This window comes from Eptatretus burgeri, chromosome 3, assembly GCF_056783735.1.
Source record: "Eptatretus burgeri isolate ZD-2024b chromosome 3, Ebu_testis_v1, whole genome shotgun sequence".
Lineage (NCBI taxonomy): Eukaryota > Metazoa > Chordata > Myxini > Myxiniformes > Myxinidae > Eptatretus > Eptatretus burgeri.
The window spans coordinates 59,388,204-59,414,902 of NC_140963.1; the positions used below are offsets into that span (position 1 = coordinate 59,388,204).

The window sequence follows — 26,699 nt, forward strand, 5'->3', positions numbered from 1 at the left end:
CTACAAACTGTAGGATTGGTGTTTCGCAGGCAGGGTGTTACATGAGAAACTGTGCCATCCCTCGAATGAACATTAAGTGAGTGTCCCACCTGCTAGCATTAGTTAATGTACGAATACATTAAATATCCCTTGGTGTCCTTCATGAGGAGTTGGCAAGTTTTCTTTGGGTCTCCAAACAAATTAAAAATTCCTGCCACTTAAACATCAGACTTGGCCTGCCGGTCTGTGAAGTTTCGGCCAAATATAAATTTTTATTATATACTTTCCTTGGCCAACCCCATAAGAAGGTTGGAGTAATTTGGGATGTTAAAAGTGGTACTCATGGTTGATAGATTGTGTAAAGGCAGGAGCATTTTCCTTGTTTTACTGATTCTCAACCTGTCTTTCAGCATCACTCTGAAAAAGTTCATTGAAGAAGAAAATCGATAGATGTTTTCTTTGTGCATTTGTATCTCATGAGATGATGAGCATTTTATTGTTTTGAGATTATTCACTTGTGTTACTTGTTTTTGTCAATGCACAATGTGAGAGATCTATGATTTATTGCTCATTTACACTACTCTTTCACTTCCCAGGCAAATACTGAACCACCCAAGATGTCGAAAAATGAACAGAAGGGGCACAGTGCACTCTTAGCCGATATCAATAAAGGAATGAAGCTTAAAAAGGTCGTCACCAACGATCGGAGTGCACCAGCCATTGGTAGTGTAAAAACCACCATTATTTTGCATTTTTCGGTGCCCTTTGTAATCCCCATGTTTGAAGTAGAAAAAGTAATATTTTTTTTGAAATGCAAGAAACTTGGTGTTTTTTGATAATGAAGTATTTTGCTTAAATTATACTGATGGTTGTCTTGCGTAGTATTGACATACAAATATTAAGTGATACAATGTTTGAGTGTTAATCAGCACTTGGTTGGATCGACAAGGTTTACCTAAAACTCTCAACTCTAAAGGTTTCCTTTTTTCTTTGTGCACACATCCATAATTTTTTTTGTTATCTATTTTATTTGTTACCATTTGGGTAGAATTTTAATTGAAAATTTTACAGCTCAAACACATAGAAAACGAGCATTTACTTTTGCCACTAAATGCCATGTTATTCTCCCTCATAGATTACACAGTACAGTACTTAAGGTTTTATATAAATAATTATATCAGAATAAGCCCTCTTAATTTGATGAAGTGTTTGCTTTGATTATTTATCATTGTGATTGCATGACTATTCAGATGAATATTAATCAGAAAGGTAAATTTGATACACCATTGAATAGGAAATTGACTAACCTTTCAAATGATTTCCAACAATCAACGAACAGTATATTCAAAATGAGGCAGGAGCTTGTGAAGCAACCCCCTAAATTTCAAAGTACAATTCCAACCCAAAATATTTAGTGTTAACTTCTTTTTTTCCTCACCCAAGACATCCCAAGGAACAAAAATATGCCAACCAAGTAGTACTTACTGGGGGGGGGGGAGGGAGGGGGACAGGTGTAGTGGGGGAGGGGAAGGGGGGATGCACAGTTACTCTGTCCATCCCAGCTCACACTAACTTGTGGTGGAGACTTAATAAATAGGTTATTTTATTTTATTTTATTTTATTTTTTTGTATACCTTGGTCGAGGCTCGTATGAGAGCTAACACACAACTCACAGCAAGGAGGCATGAGACAAGAGGGGCGGGAGTGGAAGGGACAAAACAGTGGGGAACAGACACATCAGGTGAACTGTGGAAGGGAGAGGGATGGGGATGGGACGGGGAACATGGCGAAGCGAAGATGGACATTTCAGGGACTTTCAGGAAGGAAAGTAGGAGAAATGAAGGAAGTGGGCTTGGGTGGATTATCGGGGGTAGAAAAGATCGAGGATTTGGATGGGGGAAGATAAGAGGTGGTGGTGAACAGCTGTTTTGAATGCCTGGAGGGAAGAATGGGAAAGAATAGAGTGAGGAAGTTTATTCCAAAGGCGGGAAAAAAGAGGAATGAAAGAGTGAAGATGAGCAGTGATTCGTGATTTTGGTAGTTTTACCAGAAGGGGGTTGTTGGCAGACCTTGAGCGCCCTGTGGAAATGTGGTGGGGACAAATCGCAGAGAGAGCAGGGGGGGAGCAAGGCTGGAGAGGAGTCGGTAGAAGACAGAAAGACCACCGACCAACCTGCGGTGATTGAGTGAGAGGCCCAAAGACAGCTTCATTGCGGGAGATGCCGATGATCTTAAATGCCCTGGTTTCGACAGCCTGAAGCCGAGAAAGGTGGGAGGCAGGAGCACCAGCCCAGAGGGGAGAGCAGTACTCCATCAGGCTACGGACAAAAGCTTTGTAAGTGGTCAGGAGCTCAAGAGGGCCGAGGAAGGACTTAGCACGACGGAGGATTCCCAGTCGGCGACTGGCTTTTGAGGCGAGGTTGGAAATGTGACTTTCCCAGGAAAGGTCATGGCAGATAGTGAGACCTAGAAGCTTGAACGAAAAGACTTCTTCCAGAGGATTGTTGAGAAAGTGGATGGGGGGGTTTTGTAAACGGTCCTTTTGAAGAGACATAGTGAGAGTGTGAGATTTGTCTGGATTGAAAGACTTCCACGTGTTGGACCAGTTTGTGATTTTATCCAGATCTGCAGTGAGTGAAGAAGCTGCTGCTTGCTGGTCTGAGGGATGACAGATGGTACGGCAGAGGGTGGAGTCTTCGGCAAAGAGAAATAGAGGATTTTCCAGAGAGTCCGAGAGATCATTGATGAAAACCAGAAAAAGAACAGGGCCCAGAACGCTACCTTGAGGAACTCCAGCCTGCACAGGAAGAGGGGATGAAAGAACTCCATTTAGGGCCAGACGTTGACTGCGACAGGAGATGAAGTCTGCGAGCCATGAGTGGAGTTGGCCTTGAATACCATGGGAAGAGAGTTTGGTGAGTAGGGCAGGGTGCCAGACTGTGTCAAAAGCACGTGATATGTCCAGGGATACGGCTCGGATTTCCTGTCTGGCATTGAGGACCTCCATCCATTGATGGGAGAGCAGAAGCAGCATATCCAGGGTAGAGTGACCTGGTCTGAAACCAAATTGATGATTGGAAATCAAGCCATTGGAGAAGAGGAAGGATTTCATATCTGAGGCGATGATGGATTCCATCACCTTGCTGATGATTGGGAGAAGGCTGATTGGTCTGTAGTTATAGGGATCTGTTTTTGCACCTTTTTTATGCAGGGCAGTGATATTAGCAGATTTCCAAGCAGATGGCAGATGACCTTGGGCAAATGAGAGGGTGAATAGAACAGAGAGAGGGTGAGCAAGAGCAGAAGAGCAGGCTTTGAGGACACGTGGGCTGATGCCGTCTGGACCGGTTGCAGAATCTGACTCGAGGTTTGAAAGCAAGCTCTCCACCTTGTCAGGAGAAAAGGATACAGAGTCCAGGGACAGTTGGGTGCGACTGGGTAAAGTGGGTAGAGATAGTGATGGGTTTAGGACACAAGATTTAGCTGCAAACACCGAGTTTAGACATTCAGCTTTATCACGTGTGGAATCAGCAGTGCGGCCATTTGAGGTAAGGGAGGGGATGGAGGGGGAACATACACCAGAAACAGATTTGATTAAACGCCACCAGGATTTTGAGGAGGGAGAGAGGTTTGAGAGTTCAGACTTGAGATGAGAAAGATGTTGTTTTCTGGCTCTCCTGAGGGTAGATACACACTTGTTCCGAGCTTTGTGGAAAGAACTGAGATTGCCCTCAGTTGGGTTTGCTTTCCATGAGGCAAAGGCAAGTTGTTTCAGGACAACTGCCTCGCCACAAGCTTCAGTAAACCAAGGGCGGGAGGAAGGGTAAGACAACTGAACACGAGAGGGGATAAATCTGTGCATGAGGGAGAGCAAGTTTCTTTGAAAGAATTCCCAGGATGAGTTGATGTTTGAGAAAGTAGTGATAGGAGATCAGTCTGTAAGTTTGATGGCTGCTCGGAGACCCTGCCAGTCGGCTTGAGTGAAATGCCAGACTCGACGGTGGTGAGGTGGTTCTCTGATAACAGCCAGAGAGATGTCAACTTTAACAAGGACGTGGTCAGAAGAACCAATTGGAGCGAAGGAAGAGCAGCAGATATTGTCAGGGCAGATATTGTCAGCAGATATTGTCAGCAGCAGATAACAGGTTAGATTAGCAAAGAAGTAGCCATCGGTGCTTTTTCATTCAGTTTACTTTGGTTGGCTGCATAAACATTCCATTTTCTATCACCGATAGAGTGTGTGTGTGTGTGTGTGTGTGTGTGTGTGTGTGTGTGTGTGTGTGTGTGTGTGTGTGTGTGTGTGTGTGTGTGTGTGTGTGTGTGTGTGTGTGTGTGTGTGTGTGTGTGTGTGTGTGTGTGTGTGTGTGTGTGTGTGGTTTTTGTGGTTTTTGTGGAGTTCTACTTGAGTTTTCTGATGTGAAGTGTGATACGCCAAAATGATTGTCATGATCTCCTCAGTTGATTAGGCTTAGGCTAATTAACCACAAAGAACCCAAAAGAAGTTCCATGTTTTTAACGCACACCATGTTAAGGTGTGTAGCACAGCGTAATAGGTCCTTCCACAGCATGGCATGAAAATTACAAAATAAACTAGAAGGGCACCCGGTATAGCGCATACCTCCACCAAGCAATGCCTGATCAAGTAGAACATATCTTGCCCATTTTTGAAATATCATGCTATGCATCGTTTTTTGAAATATCATGCTATGCATCGTTTTTGGCCTCATCTCTCAATGATGAAGAATCTCATTAACAATTAAATTGTTGTATCTTGATCTGAATTCGAATCTTCACAAAAATCAAATCAATTCGTCCTTGTCACACAGCCAACCTGTCCACCAAGTTTTGGCAGAATCCGTCTCCAACTTTTAGAGATATCATGCGCTTGGTATTGGTTTTTGCTATATCAATGGTCATGTACCCAACCTGTCCACCAAGTGTTGTCTGAATCTGTCCATAACTTTTTGAGATATCGTGTTGTATATCATTTTTAGCCATATCACTCAATGGTGAAAAATCACTTTAAAATTCTCTGATCTGGATCTTCAACAAAATCAAATAAATTCTTCCTTGTCACACACCCAACCTGTCCCACCAAATTTGGCCCGAATCCATCCACAAGTTTTTGAGATATCGTTTTTGGCCGGATCTCTCAATGGTGAAGAATCACTGAAATAATTGTTGTATCTGGATCCCAATTGTCACCAAAATGTAATCAATTCGTCCTTGCCATACACATAACCTGTTCACCAAATTTAGTCCGAAACCGCCTACAGCTTTTTCATATATCCTGCTCACAATCAAACAAACAAACACACAGACAGACAAACTAAAAATAATTCATAGAGTGACGCTTGGCAAAACAGAACGAACTAGAGGGGGAGCACTCGGTAGAGTGCAAAACCTCCGCCACCAATACTGCTGGGTCACTTAAGTGAACCTGATATCCTATTCATTGTAGGTCAAAATGTATTAGACTCTTCGGAACCACGATTGAATAAACTAAACTAGATCGATGCGCATGTAGAAATGCTAAAAAAATCGAATATTTTTGGAAAAAAGGTGCAAAATTTGTTTTTTTTCTCTCTAACAAATTTTTTTAGGGGGGGGGTGGAAATCACTTAAAACATGTAGAAATGCAAAAAAAAAAATTCAAATATTTTTCAAATAAAATCGAAATTTTTTTGAAAAAAAGTTGCAAAATTTTGTTTTTTTTCTCTAACAAATTTATTTTTTCTTTGGTTGGAAATCACTTAAAACATGTATAAATGCAAAAACAAAAATTCAAATATTTTTTCAAAATGGCCGCCATAGCAGCCATATTGGACTTTGGACCAAGTCCAAAATCTAATGGCATGATCCTTGGACCATACCTAATCCCCCCACCAAGTTTCGTCGAAATCCGTCCAGGAGTTTTTCCGTAATACTGTTCACAAACAAACAAACAAACAAACAGACAGGGGTGAAAACGGTAATCTCCGTCCATCTTCGATGGCAGAGGTTAACTTGAACGGCACTCGGCAGAGCGCATACCTCCTTCAGGCTGAGCAGTTTACGTTTTTTACCCAAATGATGGGCTGGATCTGGATTCAGATCTTCACCAAAATTGAATGAATTTGTCGTTGTCGCACACACAACCTGTCCAAGTTTTGTCCGAATCTGTCCAGAACTTTTTGAGATATTGTGTTATACTCTATCTCGTTTTTAGCCCAATCATTCAATGATAAAGAATCACTTTAAAATTCTCTGATCTGGATCCAGATTCAGATCTTCAGGTGGTGTCACACCTTGACGATTTAGCCAGCGTATGCCGACTTATGAAAAATTTGTCGAAAACGCTGGCACACGTCGAATACGTTATGGGTAAGTTTGTATACGTTAAGAGCACGCCGAAAAACACTGCCATACGTCGTAGTACGCTGGCTTTCATCGTTGTACTTTGCAGTTGTCCTCAAATTTTAGCATGCTTGAAATTTTACGACGTATGCCAGCGTATGACTCACATGTTTCGCTACGCTGGCCATAAGTTATAGGCACGTTATGCAATCGTTGACACACGTCGACGCACGTTACTTGTAAGTTACTCATAAGTCGAAACACATCGAGGTAATGCTTAGCATACCCAAAACTTATTTCTAACCTATGTGTAACGTACCTCCAACGCATATTGACGTATTTGATTGACGTCTTCCAGACGACCACAGAACTTACTGAACGTGTTTCTAATTTACAGCTACCGTATAATGGCGTATTGGCAGCGTTTAAAAAAAAAAACCAAAAAAAACCCCAAAAACTTCCGATATTTTGTCACGTGCCATTACGTCACGTCTGATTGCCTCTTCAGTTTGCTTATTCTTAGTTCTGTGAATATTTTTTCTGTTTGAGGATATTGTCACGTCGACGTCGAAACTTAAAAGCAAATGTCCGAATATATTTTAAAATTCGTGATAGACTAAACAAAAAATAAAAAAAAACAACAACAACAACACAACAACTTCAGATATTTCGTTACGTGCCTTCACGGAGCCAAGGAGAAAAAAGAAAATGTGCCTTGACGGAGAAAATAAGTTTCGGGTATGCTAAGCATTATCTCGACATGTTTCGACTTATGAGTAACTTACAAGGAACTTGTGTCGACATGTGTCAACGATCGCATATCGTGCCTACAACTTATTCCCAGCGTAGCGGAATGTGTGAGCCATACGGCGAGTACGTCCTAAAATTTTCAGTATGCTTGAAATTTCACGACGTACGAGACGTACCACGAAATATGACAGCATACTTCATCGTTTTTCAGCGTATACACATATGACAGCGTTTTTCAGCATTTTTTAACGTATACACAACTTACCCATAACGTAGTCGACGTGTGCCAGCTTGGTTCGGCAAATTTTTCATAGGTCGGCATACGCTGGCTAAATCGTCAAGGTGTGACTGCGTGGTTGACACTTTCAATTTTCAGGCGGTTATGATTTAAATCGGCGTGCGGCAGGTTTTTAACAGGCTACGCCACGAGTTCATTAGCGATACGTGCAGCACGCTATGCCCAAGTTAAACTATCGTTGGGCATAGGTTGTGAACGCCGACAACAGGCTAAGCATTCGTTGGTATAAGTTATCTATAAGACAACGAAACGTTCTGTGCCCGTTTACTAATATGTTATGAATACGACCAAAACTTTTTAAAAACATCAAAATTTCAGCATACGCCAACGTTTTACAAACATTTTTATACGTTGCCATTGCTGGCTAAATCGTCAAGGTGTGACCGCCTTTCATCAAAATCGAATCATTTCTTCCTTGTTACACACCCAACCTGTCCTCAACTTTTTGAAATATCTCGCTATATGTAGTTTTTGGCCCCATCTCTCAAAGGTGAAGAATCATTTTAAAAAATTCTAGTATCCCGATCCTGACCAAAAATGTGCGTTGCTGTCCTTGGCTACAAAACATGCACAAAAATTTTGCAGATATTTGTCACCCACATGCACAAAAAATTACTTTAAAACTGTGGACAGAAATTGTGTGACAGACAAACAAACAGACTTCAGACAGAAGAGATGCTTCAGACCAACATACTTGGCAAAATACTTGCGTCAAGTAATTGACAGGGGTGAAACCAGAGGTAATTATCCTCCCCTACATATAAGTCTTGCGAGTACAACATTCCATTATAGTAGATAAAAGAATCGATATTGTATTACTTGCAATTCTTAACATCCAGATGTGCAGCTTTCAAAAAAATGAAAAATTTTTTTTTAAGCTGTCTGACACATTTTCAAATTGTTAACTATTTAACATCAAGGTGTGGTGCTTGATGTACATGCTAGACCATTACTGGCTTGAGTTTCATTATATATATATATATATATATATATATATATATATATATATATATATATAAAATGGTACAATTTAAACACATACATATATACAGTATGTATGTATGTATGTGTTTAAATTGTACCTCCTGGCTGTAATGGTGAGCATCAGCTGTGGATTATATCTCACTCAGAAAATCCTCACAAACTGCAAAGAGCAAAAGCCTGTCTGACGCTCAAGACGATTGTTCCCACTAATGCAAACGAAGAAACTAGAAGGCAGGTGGCACGTGCGATCGGGCGGAGATAAAAAAAAAAATCAGTGTGTGGAGCATGATGAGCGCTCATGGCGCTCCACACAATTTGATATATAATGTGAGAGAGGGGTATATACTAGCGGATCCTGCTATTCGCGGTTTATAAACTGTGGCCTGCTTCGACATTCATGGCCCTGTGCTTCATGTATTCGTGGTTTATTTCGCGGGCGAAAAAGAACAGAAAAATTCCACAAGCCGCGCACATAACTCGGTTCTAAAAATCTTCCACCAGCCACACTGTAAGCAAGCTGTATGGACAGACAATATAGTACTGTATGCAAAAACATATCTTCCATGAGCCACACACATAACACATTTCAAAACATATCCTCCACCAGCCACGCTGCAACTGGGCTGCGTGGCTTGTTCCACCATTGACGCGAAAAGAAGGCTTCACTGCATCGATTACGAGCTGCTGAAGATGTCACCCCCACCCCCCCCCACGAGTTACATAATTAAAGTGATTCACCACATCTACCCCCCGTTGAGTCAAAAGCATGGACCAACATCCCCCACAAACAATGGGCACACTACTCACTCTTTCCACAGTTACCTGCAATTCCTCTCATGATTACTTACTGTATCTGGAGAGTGTCTTGGGTCTCAATCATTCTTCTCATCCCGCTGTCTTGATCGGTGTTTTGCCTCGAAGCTGGTTGAGAGAATGCCATGAGTGTGCTGTCATCAACGCAGAGGGTGGCTACTTTGAAGAATCTAAAATATTGTTGCGGTCGGGGCGAGTTGACCACGGGGGGGGGTTGTAAGCTACATCGAATTCCCACAATGCTCTCCAGAATCGCAGGCCGTCGCACACGAATAACTCCGTGACGCGGCGTGTCGCTAATTGACCGTGAACGCCAATAACTCAACCACGTGACTTAGGGCCCTCCGTCTAATGGAAACGAGTTACCTAAAATGGTTATGTGATCTAATTACCGGGGGACACACCCTCGGTATGCCTTGTTCAAACCGGATCATCTTACCGGATCGGATGTCGCCGAGCATAAATGCCAAGGACGTACTAGCTATGAAACGGATCGTTGGGGGATAATGTCCCGGTTTGGCTTGGATATGGAGCATGAAGGAAAAGACGAAAATGAGCTGGGAACATTTCTATATAAAGCATTGATTTACAATCGGGCAAGGAAACTCGAAAGGTATGTGGCACAGTAAATGGGGTTTATTATTATTATGTACAGCAGGGGATAGCAAGGAACTTGTGAGGTGCAACAAAACGCAAGCAATTTACAAAAGCAGACACAGAGCAGACTTCTCCCGTTATATCTTCTACGATCTTAATTTAAGCTACGACAGGCACCACGTACACACATACACAGACCCAATGAAGATTAGTTAGCTCGAAGGAAAGACAGCAGAAGAGAACTAAGGGCCTCTCAATACCTGGCACAGTCGGCCGACTGCGCAACCCAATGCATTTGGGGGATGCTGAAAAAAAAAAAAATATATATATATGCTGAAAACTAAATGCATCTTGTAATACCCAAGTAAGGTCAGATATTACTTCCGTCCCAGCACCTGCAACAAATGTGTGAGCAGAGCTATCCTTTCAGCTCTGCCAATTTTATTTGTGATTGTTATGATAAATTCTTCTCCACAAATGCTTTAAAAAAAAAAAAAACATTTTGCATTGCACTTCATAATGTAACTTCATCTGGTCAACGTAGTTCTTGTTGCTTTCTTTATAGTACTTCTGTCCATCCTCAATTTTGTTTTGTATTGTATGCTGATGGAATTTTTACTTTTATTTTTAAAGTTGTTTGTCACTTGGTTTTTCTTCCTCTCTCAGTTTCAGCTCCAAAAGAGCATGTGAATGCTCTTAATTGGTATTAGTCATTAGTACAAGCATGACGTGGTGATTAAACAGCCTTCCTGCTATATTGGCTAACTCCCCAAAAAAATTCTGACATTCTATTTCCAAACTTTGGTGCATTTATGACTCGTTCTCTCTGTGAACTTTGCCTGTTCTGGAACAGCTGAAATGCCATTCTGCCTCAATCCTGCCTTCTGTACCAGAAATACCTTGCCTTCAATGAGGCCATTAAAATGTCATTGGAAGATGCTTTCCCACTCACCCCTTGAGTGGAACAGTTTTGTTGGGCTAACAGCATAGTCACTAGCACTGAGGAAGATGAGGCTGAGGCAGCAAATTCCCCATCTTGGTGCTCTTTCATCATTGAAGAGATTCTTGCATTTTCAGCAGAAGAGAATATTCAGGCTGAGCTGGCAACAAGTTCAATGAATTCAAAAGTGTTCATTCACATATCAGTGCAGATTTATTCCAAGATTATGATTCATTATTTAAACCATGTCTGGATAAATGTGAAAGCTTAAATTTTCATACAGTTATGCCTTACTTAACCTTGGAGATGTGTTCCAGAAAGCTATGACTTTAAATGAAACGACGTTAAGCAAGACAAATTTTTAACATAGACCTTGTGATAAAAATAGGGATAAAGTTTCTGGGGGATATTTCTGGTCAATAATTTTCTATAAAAATGCGAATAAAGTACCAAAAATGATATATCATGTTTTAATATTATTATAAAAATGAAATAGTATAAATGAGATCAAACTCACCTGAGATAGTTGAGGAGATAATTTGTGCAGAAAGCTACTGGTGTGAGGAATGGTGAAATTCAGACAATTCAGGCATGATTATAATTATATGACTTGATCTGAGTATGAAATAGAGTTGGTTACAGGGGTCTTCTCTGTATGTTTAAAATATTTATCCAGTGATTGCGAGACAGCTTTTTTCTTCTTCTGCTGGTGCAGCCTGTTGTAGCATGCAATGCTATCAGTTAAACTACCTGTTAACCTTTGAGCTGCATTCTCTGTTTGGATCTTCCTCACTGAAGATTGCCTTTATTGCTTCCATGTGATAAAAAGCCTCCGTTAATCTTTTTACAGTTAATGATTGAGGCGTGTTGCTTCTACAGTAGCATCCTCTTCTATAGCTCATTATTGGTCCAGCTGCATCAGATCCATGGGACTCGAGAAATACCCACCACATCCACTTCATCGATGTCATCGAACCCAACTTCAATGGCAAACCCCACAATGTTGCACTAAATTCCTGGGACTGTCTCTTCAACTCCTCCGAAGTTCAGACATGTTCAGGCCAGAGTTGTTGCCACACTCCATTTATATTTGATGACCTCACTTCCTGCCATGACTTCCCAATGTTATTAATGGCTTTCGTATATTGTGCCATGCCAGAAGTCTCTTATTGTTGGCTTATTGTTACCATCTTTATCCCTGATGAGCTGGGAGAAGGTGCGATGCAAATAACGAGCCTTAACCATGGCTACAACGGCAAAAACGCCTTCATCCATAAGTTGTGGCAAGGAAGTTGTGTTGGGTGGAAAAAAAATGACCTGATAGTCCAGGAGCCATTTCTCATATGAGACCAAATCAAGAAAGTCATTCAACACTCCCTACAGAAATGTTTTGACTTGACAGGGTGTTAGAATAGATCCTCTGGAACACCTTCAGGTGTAGTATGTGGTTTCAAATTGTGGTATCATTAAAATTCTACAGGCATGTAGAATGCATGCCAAGGGTCCATCACTGCAGCCACTAAAATTTAGAGGGGAGGGTTAATGTAAATGTGAATATCTTTGTCCAGACTCCACCGATTTTCAATATTTAGGTATCATTGGCTTTGTATTATAATTCTGTCTGACTATGTACAGTTATTGGAAAATGTTCTGTGCTATTATTGCATCACCAGAGGTTAAATATCACACAAATTCACATTTTCTGAGTTTTTTTTTTTTTTTTTTTTACTTGTTCTGTTTTTGTATGAAGATGCATGGTGTTTTTTTCTATTGCCACCGGTGCATACATTTTGGAAAACAAACACATAAAGTATTATACTTCATACCTTCATTAACGTACTCTCAAAACAGGACACCGGACGACTGGATCGGGACCGTTTCTCGTCGTCCACTGTGACGTCACCCAATGATGATGATTATCCTTCAGAAGGAAAACTTCAACTGTTCCTTCAGTACACTGAATTTCACATGCACTTTAGATGCAGTTCATGGAAGCATGGAAAATGTCATCTGTTGGCACTTACAGTCACCATCTTCTACATCAGTGGACTCACGGACTGTCCTTGGATCCTCACAAGTTTCTAGGGCCATACATGCACAAGCTTCTGTGCATGGCATGTTGATAGCTCTACATGCGTAGTCGGCTCGGCGACATGTTGACTTCTTGCAGTGACAGACAGTCAGCTCTGGATGACCCTGTGGTTCTGGATCTTTTGTCATGAGCAAAGGCTGTAGGGCACCGTCCTGAAATTTCCAACCACGTCCAGCTGTTGGTGGCTGACTGTATCGGTTCCAGTGCTTTCTTCCATACATAAGGGTGGAAGTTTCCTCGCTTCATGTGTTGCTGTAAGCTGTTGGAAGTAGGGGGGAGATTTTCATTCATTTGTACCTTTTGACAGAACAGCCAGTGTCTGACGTTGTTCACGTTTCTCCCAGCTCCCTTGGCTGTTGAGTAGACTGCGCATATGAAGGCCTCACATGCTTCTGAAGTGCTGCTGCTGAGCTTGGGTTCTTCTCCAAGCTGTCCCAGAACACTACTTTCATCTGATGGGTTGCTACACGATGGTGATGATAACTCCTCTTCACCTACCTTTTCTAGTTTGGCAATAACTCAACATAGCAGCCAGTGAAGATTGCCTGGTATCATAGACTGATTTTGGCAGGGTTAGATTCATGATACTACGTGGTTGGACCGATATGCCTTGGCTGTCATTGATCTCTGACTTGATGGGTTTGGCAGTGCGGTACAGCAGCGTTACTTTGTCACAGTCATGCATCACAGTTGGGGGCTATTCTCGAGGTACCTCCGTGTCTGTTGCAGTGTTACACTGGTAGGCAGAGTTGATGACCTCTTTAAGGGATGTGAAGCTTCAGTATAGAAGCTCAGACTTCATGCTATAATATGGCTTATGGAAGACAATGTCATCTCCAAGGTGCTTCTTTAGTCAAAGTTTGAGTCGCTGAGTAGTGTAGCTTTCGACTCACTCCATGACCATACAGAAAATCTTTGTATCTGACCAGAAACATTGACCTCTCAAAGGCCTTTCCACCACCATCCAGGTCAGCAGAGTAATATTCAGCCAATTTTTGAATGCTGTATCATAAGTTTCTTGTCTCCCTTCTTTGGAAGCCAGCAGACTGCAGATTATCCTTGCTGATGTATGAAGCATGGCAAGCTCTGTGATATCTCGCTTCAGCTGTGACTATGTCATTATTGACAGCACTAGTGATCCACAGCATGTTGTCATCGCCCTTTGCATTTTGTTGTGTCCACAATTGTTTCACAGGCTTGGAAACTACTGACCATGGTCATCTTCTTTACCCTTTTGTGTGTTTTCCTCTTGCAGAAGAGGCACATAGTCCAGGCAGTGGACGTTGACTGGGACCTGAACACCCTGGAGGTCTCTGTCAAACTTGTGCAGACTGTGTGCTTATGTTAGATACTTCTGGTTGTGTCGATGAGGATGCAGATGATCTGTGCATTCAACGCAGGTTTTCTTTGCTTGTATATTTCATAGCAATTTGAGGTCCATTGAATATCAGCACCAGACAAACTGTCCAGATTTGATTTCAAATGCTCGGATACTTCATCTTGTCGGAGTTCCAGTGCTGCAGCAAGTGTTTGTATGGAGGTATCTCAGGCTTTTCTCAATCTCTTTTGAGTCCATCTTACAAATTATGTACTTGTGAATGTTTGTCAGCTTCTTTCTTTCTTTTTGTAGGTAGCAGGTCCAATACCTCCTGACACTCTGGACTGGTTATTATTCCAGTTGGCTATTGGGATTCTTTCAGATGTTCAGTCTGAAATGACACATTATAGCAACAATGTTAACCGATATCACGTTTTCCTATCCTTATCATAAACATGGCATTTTTAAACGTTATTTTTTTAAATTATCCAGTCGATAAGAAATTCATAGAAACCTTGCAGATGGATTAAAACAGAAAACTTTATATTTTGTTGCTAGTTCAGGAGAAAGGACCTCAGAAAAATGAAATCGTTTAACACCCACTAGAGAAAAGATATGACTTGACAGCGTGGTGTACTCCAAAAGATGCACAAGGGCCTAAAATGTCCATGACCACTGAAGGATAATAATTTGTGTTATGTGGTGGGTATTTCTTTCCTTAATGATGCATTGACAGCTTTGACAAGTAAATGTAACCTAATATTTTGATGCAACTCAATTTGAGAGCCATGCAGGTAAAATGGTCAGAATATTTGATTTGTTTTGTGATTTGTACCTCCAGTGGTTGTATAATACATTTAATATTGTAAACCTCAATATATTATACTTCATTATTGAAAATTGGTTGAGTCAGAACAAAGATATTCATATTTTCGTTACCCCTGCCCCCTAAATTTTAGCGGCCTACAGTGACAGATCCTTAGCATATGTATAGTGGCCTGTAGAATTTTAATGATATCACAATTTGAAACCACATACTACCTGGAGGTTTTCTCGAGGGTGGTTTGCCTATTCTAACACTCTGTCAAGTCAAACCTTTTCTGTAGGGGCTATTGAACAATTTCATTTTTTCTCAGGTCCTTGCTCCTGGACGACAACATGGTCAAATTAAAAGAGCACTCGGTATAGCGTGTACCTCCGCCACGCAATGGCTGATCCACGAGAACATATCAGGCCCATTACATTTTTGAAATATCACGTTATACAGTACGATATCCGATCTCTCAATGGTGAAGAATCACTTTGAAAAATTTAATAATTGTCGTATCCAGATCCGCATTTGGATCTTCACCAAAATCGAATCAATTCGTCCTTGCCGCACATCAAACCTGGCCACCAAGTTTCATCCAAATCAATACACAACTTTTTGAGCTATCTCTCAATGGTGAAGAATCGCTTAAAAAAATTACAGTAGTCGGATCCGGATCCGGATATTCATCTACATCTATTCAGTTCGTCCTTGTCACACACCCAACCTGTCCAGAAAATTTTATCTGGAGCCGTCCACAACTTTTGGAGATGTCCTGCAAATAAACAGACAAACAAACAAACAGACAGAAAGGGGTGAAAACATAACCTCCTTCACCTTTGGTGCCAGGGGTAATAAGATGTCTAGGTTGATGGGATGTTCATAGTCTGGCAGCCAAATGGCAAATTTGGGTTGGGCCTGGTTTTGGTTTCTATAGTTTTTCTTTTTTTCTTTTGCTGATCATGTAAGACGAGGTTCTGTACTTTCAGAAACTGCCGGATGACATCATGTCGGACTTCATTTGTCAGCATTTTGAGATTTGCCCTGTTTAGTTGACTTACCCCATTGTGCGAAAAAAATCATGAAAAAAACCTGCAGTGCCTTTTGGGAAATAGTTTAAATCTGTTGTTTTTGTCTATAATGCTTATCACTAAGTATTTTGGATATTTCAAACAATCATAGAGACGACATCATGTTGCAGTCTTTTCAGAAAGCCACAAATAATGTGACCCTGGCATCATAATACTTCACATAAATTATGGTTTCAACGAAAACATCTATAGTCCCTCCTCTCCCACCATCCTTATGCTTTCTCAGATATTGCACATTATATGTTGGCTACATGAAAAAGTATCTCATTGAATAGAACGCATCATTTTGATTTCACATTTTGATAGGAAAGATCCAAATTTTATACATTCAGAATTTGTGTAACACAAATTATGGAGCACAACAAAATATTACATAGTACAGTACATTTGACTTTATACAAATGAAGAATTCAATTTAATAAGACATAAATAGTAACTAATAAGTATAAATTATACCACTACCTAATCATGATAATTCACGAACCGATGTTTGTCTGTTGTTTGTCACGCTACTCCTATAGTTGTGGGCCAATTGTATTCAGATATGCTACATAGGATCAGCGAGTCATTGGCAAAAGTGATTTGTTTGGCTCATCTTTCTTCCATTCATATTTCTCAGGGTCAAGTCTTGGGGATCAGCATTTTTCAGAGTGCGCCGCACAGCGGCTTGATGATGTGCACGTTTAACATTTTCCTCAAATGCTTCGCTAGTTGGGGTGAGAGCATAGTTTTGGTGTTGATGTATATTTTTGCCCTATTCCATTTTTTGCTGCCCACACACTCAGTAGAGCTTTTGACATCGCATCACAGTTCATTTGCCCATAGCATGCTGACATGAAGGCTGTTGCTTGGTTAATCGCTGCTGTCATTGATGCGTCTAATTGACCTAGAAGTGACAAAGAATACTCACTTCTTCAACCTTTCAGAGCAGTGCCCCTTTCCCAATGCCGAAGCAACATTGCCGCGTCCAGATAGAGCATGAGCATCAAGGCTTTCTTGAATGATGTCCCTATGCTTCTCTACAGTCTTGCCAGTATTCACAACAACTCGCTCTTTGATCCGGGATGCCATCATCACCAACATATGCAGACCATCCGCTAGGTAGTATTTCAATAGTAGAATGAAGACATCTGTGTCATCTGATAACATTGATTCTCATTGGTCTCGCATTTGCCGCTGTCAAAGAAATTCTCAATTCCTCCTGTACATTTAAGTCATTTATTAAAACAGGAAAAAAACAAATACAAGCAAACATATCGATATGGAGAATTGGGGGCAACAAAAGCAACACACTCTTTCCCCGACTCTGCAGTACATGGAAACTTTGAATTCTTAGATAGTTTTCAGTGAGATGGTCTGTTCCTCCTCCATATATGCTGATGCCATAGCTGACATGTTGAGGGTTCAGGGAAGAGATCATTCACAGTTTTGTTGCAACAGCCATCTGGAGGTCAGCTTTATTTTGAAGGGATAAGGAATATTTATGACCTAAAGGTTGATAGGAGTTTTCAGAGGGGGTGAGATCATCCAACGATGTTTTGATCATCCTCGAGACAGAATGACGTCAAGATTGTAGCCCTTTGAGTGCTGGGATGAATCACACATGGCTTCTTGGTCCGGAGGTCAGAAGGTCAGCCCGCATTGAAAAGATTAGGGAAAGATTTATAATCTGAAGCTGACAAGAGCGTAAGAAAACATCTGGACATCACTTTAAGCAAACATTCCATTGAAGCGAGAATAGTGTCTCCAACCATACTTTCAGATGCCAATATAATTGTTTATATGTGAGTATCCCTGAAGCAGAATGCAATCAAATAATTGCTCATTCTATTATTCTGAATAATAATTAAAGAGTAATTAGAAGGGCAATCTGTTTTGGGGGATAAGGGACACTTTTTACCAAGCAGATTAATCCTCCTCCAATACAAAAGAGATATAAAGTCATTTATAATGCAAATATTTATATATTACTAAAACTCTCATCTTTATGTATGTATGTATGTTCCCGAAATACAGCCAAAATGGTACATGATAGCACAAAAATTTTATGGCCACCTTACTTACCATCCTCCTGCGGTGTGCAGTATCAAGTTTCGTTCAAATCGGGCAACGAAAAAATTATTTAAAAATCAATTCCCGATTCAGTCAAGTACTCTTCGGGATTATTTGATCAATGCAAACAACCTCAGCGGTCTAGTTCGCTGGAGCAATCTTTTTTTTTTCTTGAAATGATTTTTTTTATCAACCTCTATCACAGTATATTATTCACTGGTCATCTCGTATATTATTAAAATAGATTCATGTTCAAGCACATATATGTAATAATCATGTGGTATTTGAGTACATTTCTCATTAAAGGGTTACAACAATAACATTTACTTTTCAATCAAGTGTAATTGGCAACATTTTATTATTACCTTTGCCACCGAAGGTGAAGGAGGTTATGTTTTCACCCCTTTCTGTCTGTTTGTTTTTGCAAAATCGAAGATTTATGAAGTATATTGGTCCAGTCGATTTTGTTATTCTGTTTCTTGGGTCACCGAAATAGGTGACCCTTATTGTCAGTAATTCTGGCTGTTTGTTCGTTTGTCATCAGCATAATTGGTAGTAAACGTGGGCGGATTTTGACCAAACTCGGGTGGTAGGTCCATCTTATGACCTAGTGCTTTGGAAATTGTGATGGTTGCTTGGGACGCTTTGGTTCCCTAGCAACAACCGAAAAACCTTCAAAATCGGTACCGTTCACGTGAAATCAATTCCAAAAGCCATTATCCCACGTAGGGTTATGAAATTTGGCACGAATGATCTACAGGTGACGCTCTATCAAATATATTCCGGTTTTTGTGATATATGGAATACTTTACCCGCAGCGCCCCCTACAATTAGGGTATGCGCGAAAATTGGCGAAAATTGAAGGCCCTCTAGCAACCAGGTGAGTGCATCGATACGAATGAAACTTTGCAGGTTCATGGTACTCAATGAGTACTACAACTTTGCCTCAGGACATATTGACCGATTTCGCTTAGGTCAGGGGTCAAAGGTCAATTAGTGCAAAAATCAATAATTTGTGAGAGCTGGAGGTGCCTTCGCGCCAAATGCTACTCCTCCTAGGGTTATGGTCGGATGGTCATGAAAATTCACACGTATCGTCTGGAATACATTGTGCACAAACGATCGAGCCGGATTTTCGATTTAGATCTTTGTTCACCCACAGCACCCCCTCAAACTTTGGGGATTTCCGATTTCAAGCTGCATTTTTGATACTTTTCATTCAAATGGATACCGAGTAGTTATCAGGAGATGGAACTGGATGATATTTGATATGCATAATCTTAAGGTGATTCCCCATCCGCTATATAACATCCATTTTGATCTATATCTTATAGTTTCCAAATGGCAACCCTCTCAACTTGGGTGTCCAAGGGCCATTGAGCATTCCTGCTGAAACTTCAAAGTACACTAGCTCCAAGACGATTGAACCAAATCGAATGAAACTTTACATGCTTATAGACCGTAATGAGTACTACAACTTTGCTCGTTTGCATAATGACCTATCTCGATTAGTTCAGGGGTCAAAGGTCAATAAGTGCATTTTTCGGGCGAAATTTCCATTCAAGACACCCTTGCTCCTACACGGGCTAACCGATACGAATGAAAGTTCATAGGTACAGAGTACTCAATGGGTACTACAACTTTGCTTCAGGACATATTGACCTATCTCGGCTAAGTCAGGGGTCAAAGGTCAATGAGTGCATTGTTCGGGCAAAATGACCATTCAAAGCCCCCTTGCTCATGCACGGGTTAAGCGATTCGATTGCAATTTCGTAAGTACTTAGTACTAGATTAACTCAGATCAGGGGTCAAAGGTCATCGGATGCTCGGCGACCCATGGCCGCCTACCGGCTTGTCTCTCTGTTTATCTGTGTACACGATATCTCAAAAAGTTGTGGACGGATCCGGATGAAATTTTGTGGGCAGGTTTGTTGTGTGAAAAGGACGAATTGATTCGATTTTGGTGAAGATCCAGATCCGGATCTGACTACTAGAAGTTTTTAAAGTGATTCTTCACCATTGAGAGATAGGGCGATACCGATATATAGCACGATGTCTCAAAAGGTTGTGGACGGATTTGGACGAAACGTGGTGGACAGGCTGCATGTGTCACAAGGACGAATCGATTCAATTTTGGTGACTATCTGGCTCCAGATGCGAGAATTATTTCATTTTTAATGTGATTATTCACCATTGAGAGATAGGGCCAAAAACGATATAGTACCGAATTGCGTGATATTTTAAAAATGTATTTGGCCCAATATGTTCTCATGAATCGGGCATTACGTGGTGGAGGTACGCGCTCTACCGAGTACCCTTTTAGTTTGTTTGTTTGTCTGTGTGCAAGATATCTCAAAAAGTTGTGGATGGATCCTGATGAAACTTGGACATGTTGGGTGTGTGGCAAGGACGAATTGTTTTAATTTTGGTGAAGATCCGGTTCCGGATCTGATAATTTTTAAGTGATTCTTCACCATTGAGGGATAGGGCTAAACCAATATATAACAGGATATCTCAAAAGGTTGTGGATGGATTTGGACAAAAGTTGGTGGACATGTTGGGTGTGTGGCAAGGATGAATTGATTTGATTTTGGTGAAAATCCGAATCCGGATCTGGATCCGATAACTATTTGATTTTTAAAGTGATTCTTCACCATTGAGAGGTCGGGCCAAAAACGATATGTAGCATGATGATATTTAAAAAGTGTATTGGGCCAGATATGTTCTCGTGGATCAGGCATTGTGTGGCGGAGGTATGCGCTCTGCCGAGTGCCCTTCTAGTTTAAACTGTTGTACTTATTTTTGAATCCAACCTTTCTTGCAGATTCCAAAGGAACGGTAAGGGGTGGAGGTGGAGGTGGATGTGGCAGTGGGGGTGGAGCTGGAAGGAGAGGAGGCTCTGGGGCTAGTGCATCTGGTTTATCGGGCCTTTTTGCTGGAGGGATGCCTCAGCTTAAGCCACCTGGACCACGAAATGATGCAGGTGAATGTTTGCATGTGAAGGACTGGTATGGACTTTGAAATAATACAAAGGCTCTCTTGATCAGATCTGAATCTCTCATAGAGTAGTTATCTTTATTACTATGGTAAGCTATTCTTTAACTCACTTTGAGAAGTTTTTGTTCTTCTTGAATTATTTGTGCAGGACAAACACCATCAGCTCTGAAACCTGGCAGGGCACGAGGTGGACGTGCCTGCTCTCCAGTTTTTGGGGCTCCTACTGACTCTTTAGATGCACCTCGGCGCCCTTCACTTCCGCAAGTTCCATCTTCATCAGGAAAGATTTCAAACATGGGACGAGGTCCACTTCCCAAGCCACCACCGCATGCAGCACCATCTTTACCTCCGACACCTCAGTTCCATAAACATAACAGCCCTTTCTCACCACCTTCACTTCCTCCCTCTCATCATACTCCTTTGCCTCAGCTTCCCTCACAGCACACCAAACCCAGTGCCCAATTTCCTCCTCCACCACCTCCAGTCTCTCAAAATTTTCCACCTCCACCTCCTCCACAAATGCAAAAACCAAATATGTCTGCTCCACCACCCCCACCCCCCATGTCTTCGCAACAACCACAATCTCATTCCACAGTCAATATCCGCCCTCTTCCATCAGTACCAGTTACTCGTCCTCCTCCCCCACCTTCTGCACTCTATCACTCTATGGGAAAAAATCCTCCATCCTATCCACACGCTCGTTCCACAAGCAGTCAACCTCCCCCGCTACCTCCGTCATCTGCAGACATGAGGGGGAGAGAGACAGTACCTTCAATTCCCCAGCGGCAAATTTCCCTTGCAAACAAAACCTGCCAACCAGCACCGCACGTGAACAACAATCGCCCTCCACCACCAGCTCGAGATCCTCCTGGGAGGCATGGTAGGCTTTCCTTCATTCTGAGTTAACATGGATAAATTGTGTTGGGTATAATGCATTGATTTTTATGGTATAGCTGTAATTATGTACATGCAATTCTTTAAGATGGGAAACCCGATCTTCAAATTTCGCTACAAGTGAGAGTCATTGTTTTATTCCCCCTCCCCCCAACGTTTATAGGCCATAGACTTCTATTCCAGTAGTATCAGAAAACTCACCCACTTCTGTGATTGTGTTTCCATTGTTGGAAACTACATAGAAAAGGACTCTTTACCAAAACATTTTTTTCCAGACTTGATGACATTGTGGTTCGAGAATCAGCTCCGAGTCTGGGAAGTTAGTGGTTCAATTCAGATGCCAGCTGAGTTAAACCAGAGACTTCTGTTGTTGTTTTTTGTACACACTGTCAAGGCTTGTATGAGAGCTAACACAAACGCACAACAAGGGGAGCAGGAGATGAGAGAGGTGGGAGAGGGAAGGAAAAAAACAGTGGGGAACAGAGACATGGGGGAGATCTGTGGAAGGGAGAGGGATGGGTTGGGGTACACAGGGTAAACAAGATGGACACCACAGTGACTTTCAGGTCTTTACACGACCGGGTCTTTCAGGAAGGAAAGCAGGGAATTTGAAGGGGGTGGATGAAGCGGGGGTAGAAAAGATCGTGGTTTTGCATGGGGGAAGATGAGAGATGGTGGTGAACAGCTGTTTTGAAGACCTGGAGGGTAGAGTGGGATTCAAGAGAGTGTGGGAGTTTGTTCAAAAGGTGGGGAAAAAGAGGAATGAAAGAGTGGAGGTGAGCAGTGATTCTTGATTTTGGTAGTTTTACCAGAAGGGGTTGTTGGCAGACCTTGAGCACCTTGTGGAAATATGGGGGGGCGGGGGGGGATCATATCTCAGACAGAGCAGGGGGGAGTGAGGCCGGAGAGGAGACTGTAGAAGACAGAAAGACGACCGACCTGCCTGCGGTGAGAGAGTAAGAGACCCAACAACTCAGCGTCATCACGGAGATACAAATGATCCTAAATGCCTTGGTTTCCACAGCGTGAAGCTGAGAAAGGTGAGAGGCAGGAGCACATGCGCAGAGGGGAGAGCAGTAATCCATCAGGCTGCAGATGAAAGCTTTGTATGTGGTCAGGAGCTCCCGTGTGCCAAGGAAGGAAAGGACTTTGCATGACGGAGGATGCACAGTTGGCGACTGGCTTTGGAGGCCAGCTTGGAAATGTGGTTTTCCCAGGAAAGATCATGGCAGATAGTGAGACCCAGAAGCTTGAACGAAAGGACTTCTTCAAGAGGATTGTTGAGAAAGTAGATTGGAGGGGGGGTTCCAGACGGTCCCTTGGGAGAGACATTGTAAGAGTGTGAGATTTGTCCGGATTGAAAGACATGTTGTGCGTGTTGGACCAGCTTATGATTTTATCCAGATCTGCAGAGAGTGAAGAAGCTGCTGCTTGCCGGTCTGAGGGATGACAGATGGTACAACAGAGGGTGGAGTCATCAGTAAAGAGATAAAGAGGATTTTCCAGCGAGTTAGGGAGATCATTGATGAAAACCAGAAAAATAACAGGGCCCAAAACACTGCCATGAGGAACTCCAGCCTGGACAAGAAGAGGGGATGAAAGAACTCCATTTCAGGCCACACATTGACTGCGACAGGAGAGGAAGTCTGCGAGCCATGAGTGGAGATGTCCTTGGATACCATAGGAAGAGAGTTTGGTGAGCAGGGCAGGGTGCCAGACCATATTGAAGGCATGCGATACGTCTAGGCAGTTGGCTCTGTTTTCAGGTCCAGCGTTGAGGATCTCCATCCATTGTTGGGAGAGCAGAAGCAACATATCCAGTGTAGAGTGACCTGGTCTGAATCCAAATTGATGATCGGATATCAAGCCATTCGAGAAGAGGAAGGATTTGATGTCTGAAGCGATGATGGATTCCATAACCTTTCTGATGATTGGGAGAAGGCTGATTGGTCTGTAGTTGTAGGGATCTGTTTTTGCACCTTTTTTATGCAGAGCGATAATGTTTGCTGATTTCCAAGCAGATGGCAGATGACCTTGAGCAAATAAGACAGTGAACAGAATGGAGAGAAGGTGAGCAAGAGCAGCAGAGCAGGTTTTTCGGACACGTGGGCTGATGCCGTCGACCATTTGCAGAATCTGAGTCAAGGGTTTGACTGCAAACTCTCCACCTTGTCAGGAGAAAAGGACACAGAGTCCAAGAGTAGCTGGGTGTGACTGTGGATGGTGGGTACAGAAAGTGATGGGTTTGGAACACAAGGTTTAGAAGCAAACACTGAGTTTAGGCATTCAGCCTTTTCACATGCAGTGCCAGCTGTGCGGCCATTTGAGATAAGGGAGGAGATGGAGGGGGACCTTCACCAGAAACTAACTTAATGAGATGCCTCAAGGATTTGGAGGAGGGTGACAGGTTTGAGAGTTCAGACTTGAGATTATAAAGATATTGTTTTCTGATATATGCTAGTATATGATTAGAAAGAATTCAAACTGGTATTTGCTGCTTCCTGCTTGACACTCAGTATTTAGAGAATAGAGCATGGACAAACCCTGTGAGTTGGTACTCCATAGGGAGGGAGATTTCTTTCTAAACCTGCCTTGCTGACTGCGGAGGGAAAAATGCTGCCACTAGATGGAGTCGCCTGCACAGTTGCCTTCACAAAAGTTTGCTGACTTGAATACAATGCCTTAAATTGATGAGATTTTCAGGCCATCTACATTGAGCAAGAATTATTCACAGTCATGATCTATCAATGCTGAAAGTTGCACCTTTGATATCCATAAATGCTATGATGGTAGGGACTTGAAACTCTGCTTGGATTTCAATTAACTACCTTAAAGCAAAGATGTGGTCAATGCATCCATGTCCACATCTGAATCCAGTTTGCTGTTCTTTAGGGCCTAAATATATCCAGACAGTGCCAACCACATGATTGAGATTCAGGGCCTGCATCTGTTGTTGTCATTGTTGTCGTCGTCGTCGTTGTCGTCATCGTCATCGTCATTCTTGTTTTTGTGGTCGTATATTCCAGGACAGTTCTCGTGAACATGTTTGCGGCACGGAAACAGCCAATCGAAATCCCAGGAATGACCCAGAGATCCCCCAAATCCAGGATTGTGTATTCCTGCCTTCATGAAGTTGGGATCATGACATAGTGAAACTGAGAATGAGAGTGAGAGAAGACAAAGACAAAAGGCAATTGGTCAGTCCACTGGGGACCAATCGGCACTCTGCCCGTCACCGTGCTGCCCTGACAAATCCAGGAAGAATGGGGAATATTTGGCCTCTGAGTTGCGTTGGGGATACAGCCACCACGAAGAGGCATCCCCAATCATTGTGCATCCATTGTTGAGATAATAGCAGCAGCAAATCCAAATTTGTGTGGCTTGGATGGAATATATACGGATGGTCTGAATTTCGACCGTTTGAGGAAAGGAAAGGCTTTATGTCAGCTGTGATGATCGATTCCATGACCTTGCTTATAATCATTGGAAGTGAGGAAATTGGACTGGAGTTGAGGATCTATTTCTGCACTCTTGTGTATTACAGTGATGATGTCTTACAATCAGATGGGAGGACATCCAAGGTTAAAGACAGGCTTGATAGAACAGATGGAGGTGAAGCGAGAGAAGCAGAGCAGGATTTGATAACGCAGGCAACATGGGACCAGTGCTGAAGTGTTATTGAGGCTGGCCTGAACTTTCTCAATCTACTTAGGTGAAAAAGTGGGTATGAGTAGGTAAAGTGGGACCACTGAGGGATAGGTTGGGTAATCAAGCTAAAGAGGCAAACACCAAGTGAAGACATTCAGCCTTGTCTGGTGCAGTGTCCATTGCGATGAGTGAGGAAGAGAATGGTTGTGTTGCTCCCACCTGCACGAACTCAGCACTTTGCTGCCATGGATTGGATATCTTCAGGCAGCTTTAGCTGCTTGTTGTCATTTCTCCCTTGATTTGCTATATTGGGCTCTCATGTAGTTTCCTTCCACTGAGGCTTGTGGAAGAGCTAGAATGACAGGAGGTAAGGGAAACATAGCGTGAATATTGGGAAAGCACCTAGATTAGACAACATCCATTCAGAGTAGCCGATGTATGCTGACCCTCACCTACCTAATTGGCTTGAGAGCCTCATTCATGTCTTCCTGCCTTTCCTCATCCAGGATACCAAGAAAGAAAGCCATTGGTGTGGCTACTTTTCAGCCCAACAAGTCTAACAATGATCGAAAGAGCTATCAGCCAATATCACTGCTATCTTTTCCTTTCAAGGTCCTCAAGAGGCTCAGCTTAAACAGGGTATAACCGCTTGTAGAGAAGACTCTCTCACCAAAGCAAGCAGGATTCGCGAATAATTGTAGCACTGAAAATCAGGTCCAATCTGTAGCTGACCTTGTCGAAGCAACTGTTCAAGCAAAGTGGCTATTAAAATGTGATTTTCCTGCAGTGCTCTGATGCTTAAGCTGAGATCTTGCCATAGATTGATGCCAAGATGTGCATCACCGAAACATCAATGGAGTCTGATTGCAATTCTGTGTACAGAATATACCTTTTTCAGCAAATGATGTGCAAAAATCCCATGCATGTGGAGGGTGGGGTACACTGTTAGTTTGAACAGAATTTGCATATTGGGTCACTGAATTGGTTCACCAATCAAAATGTAAACGTATTGTTTTTGAGGTCAAAGGGTCAAAGGTAACATACAAAAAAAACATACAAGACCATCGTCCGAAGACTAAAGCGGTCGCGTTTGCAATGAAAT

General features: G+C 42.1%; 1 protein-coding gene across 2 annotated transcripts in view; it reads left to right on the forward strand.

Annotated features, from left to right (window-relative positions):
• The window catches only part of LOC147029997 (WAS/WASL-interacting protein family member 1-like), an 88,630-nt gene that overhangs the window by 41,685 nt on the left and 20,246 nt on the right, over window positions 1–26,699 (forward strand). For both annotated transcript variants that reach the window (XM_085873601.1, XM_085873602.1), the window contains exons 3-5: window positions 576–702; window positions 20,883–21,041; window positions 21,204–21,935. In XM_085873601.1, coding sequence (XP_085729727.1) covers window positions 576–702; window positions 20,883–21,041; window positions 21,204–21,935 — 1,018 coding nt within the window. The remainder of the gene's footprint in view (window positions 1–575; window positions 703–20,882; window positions 21,042–21,203; window positions 21,936–26,699) is intronic.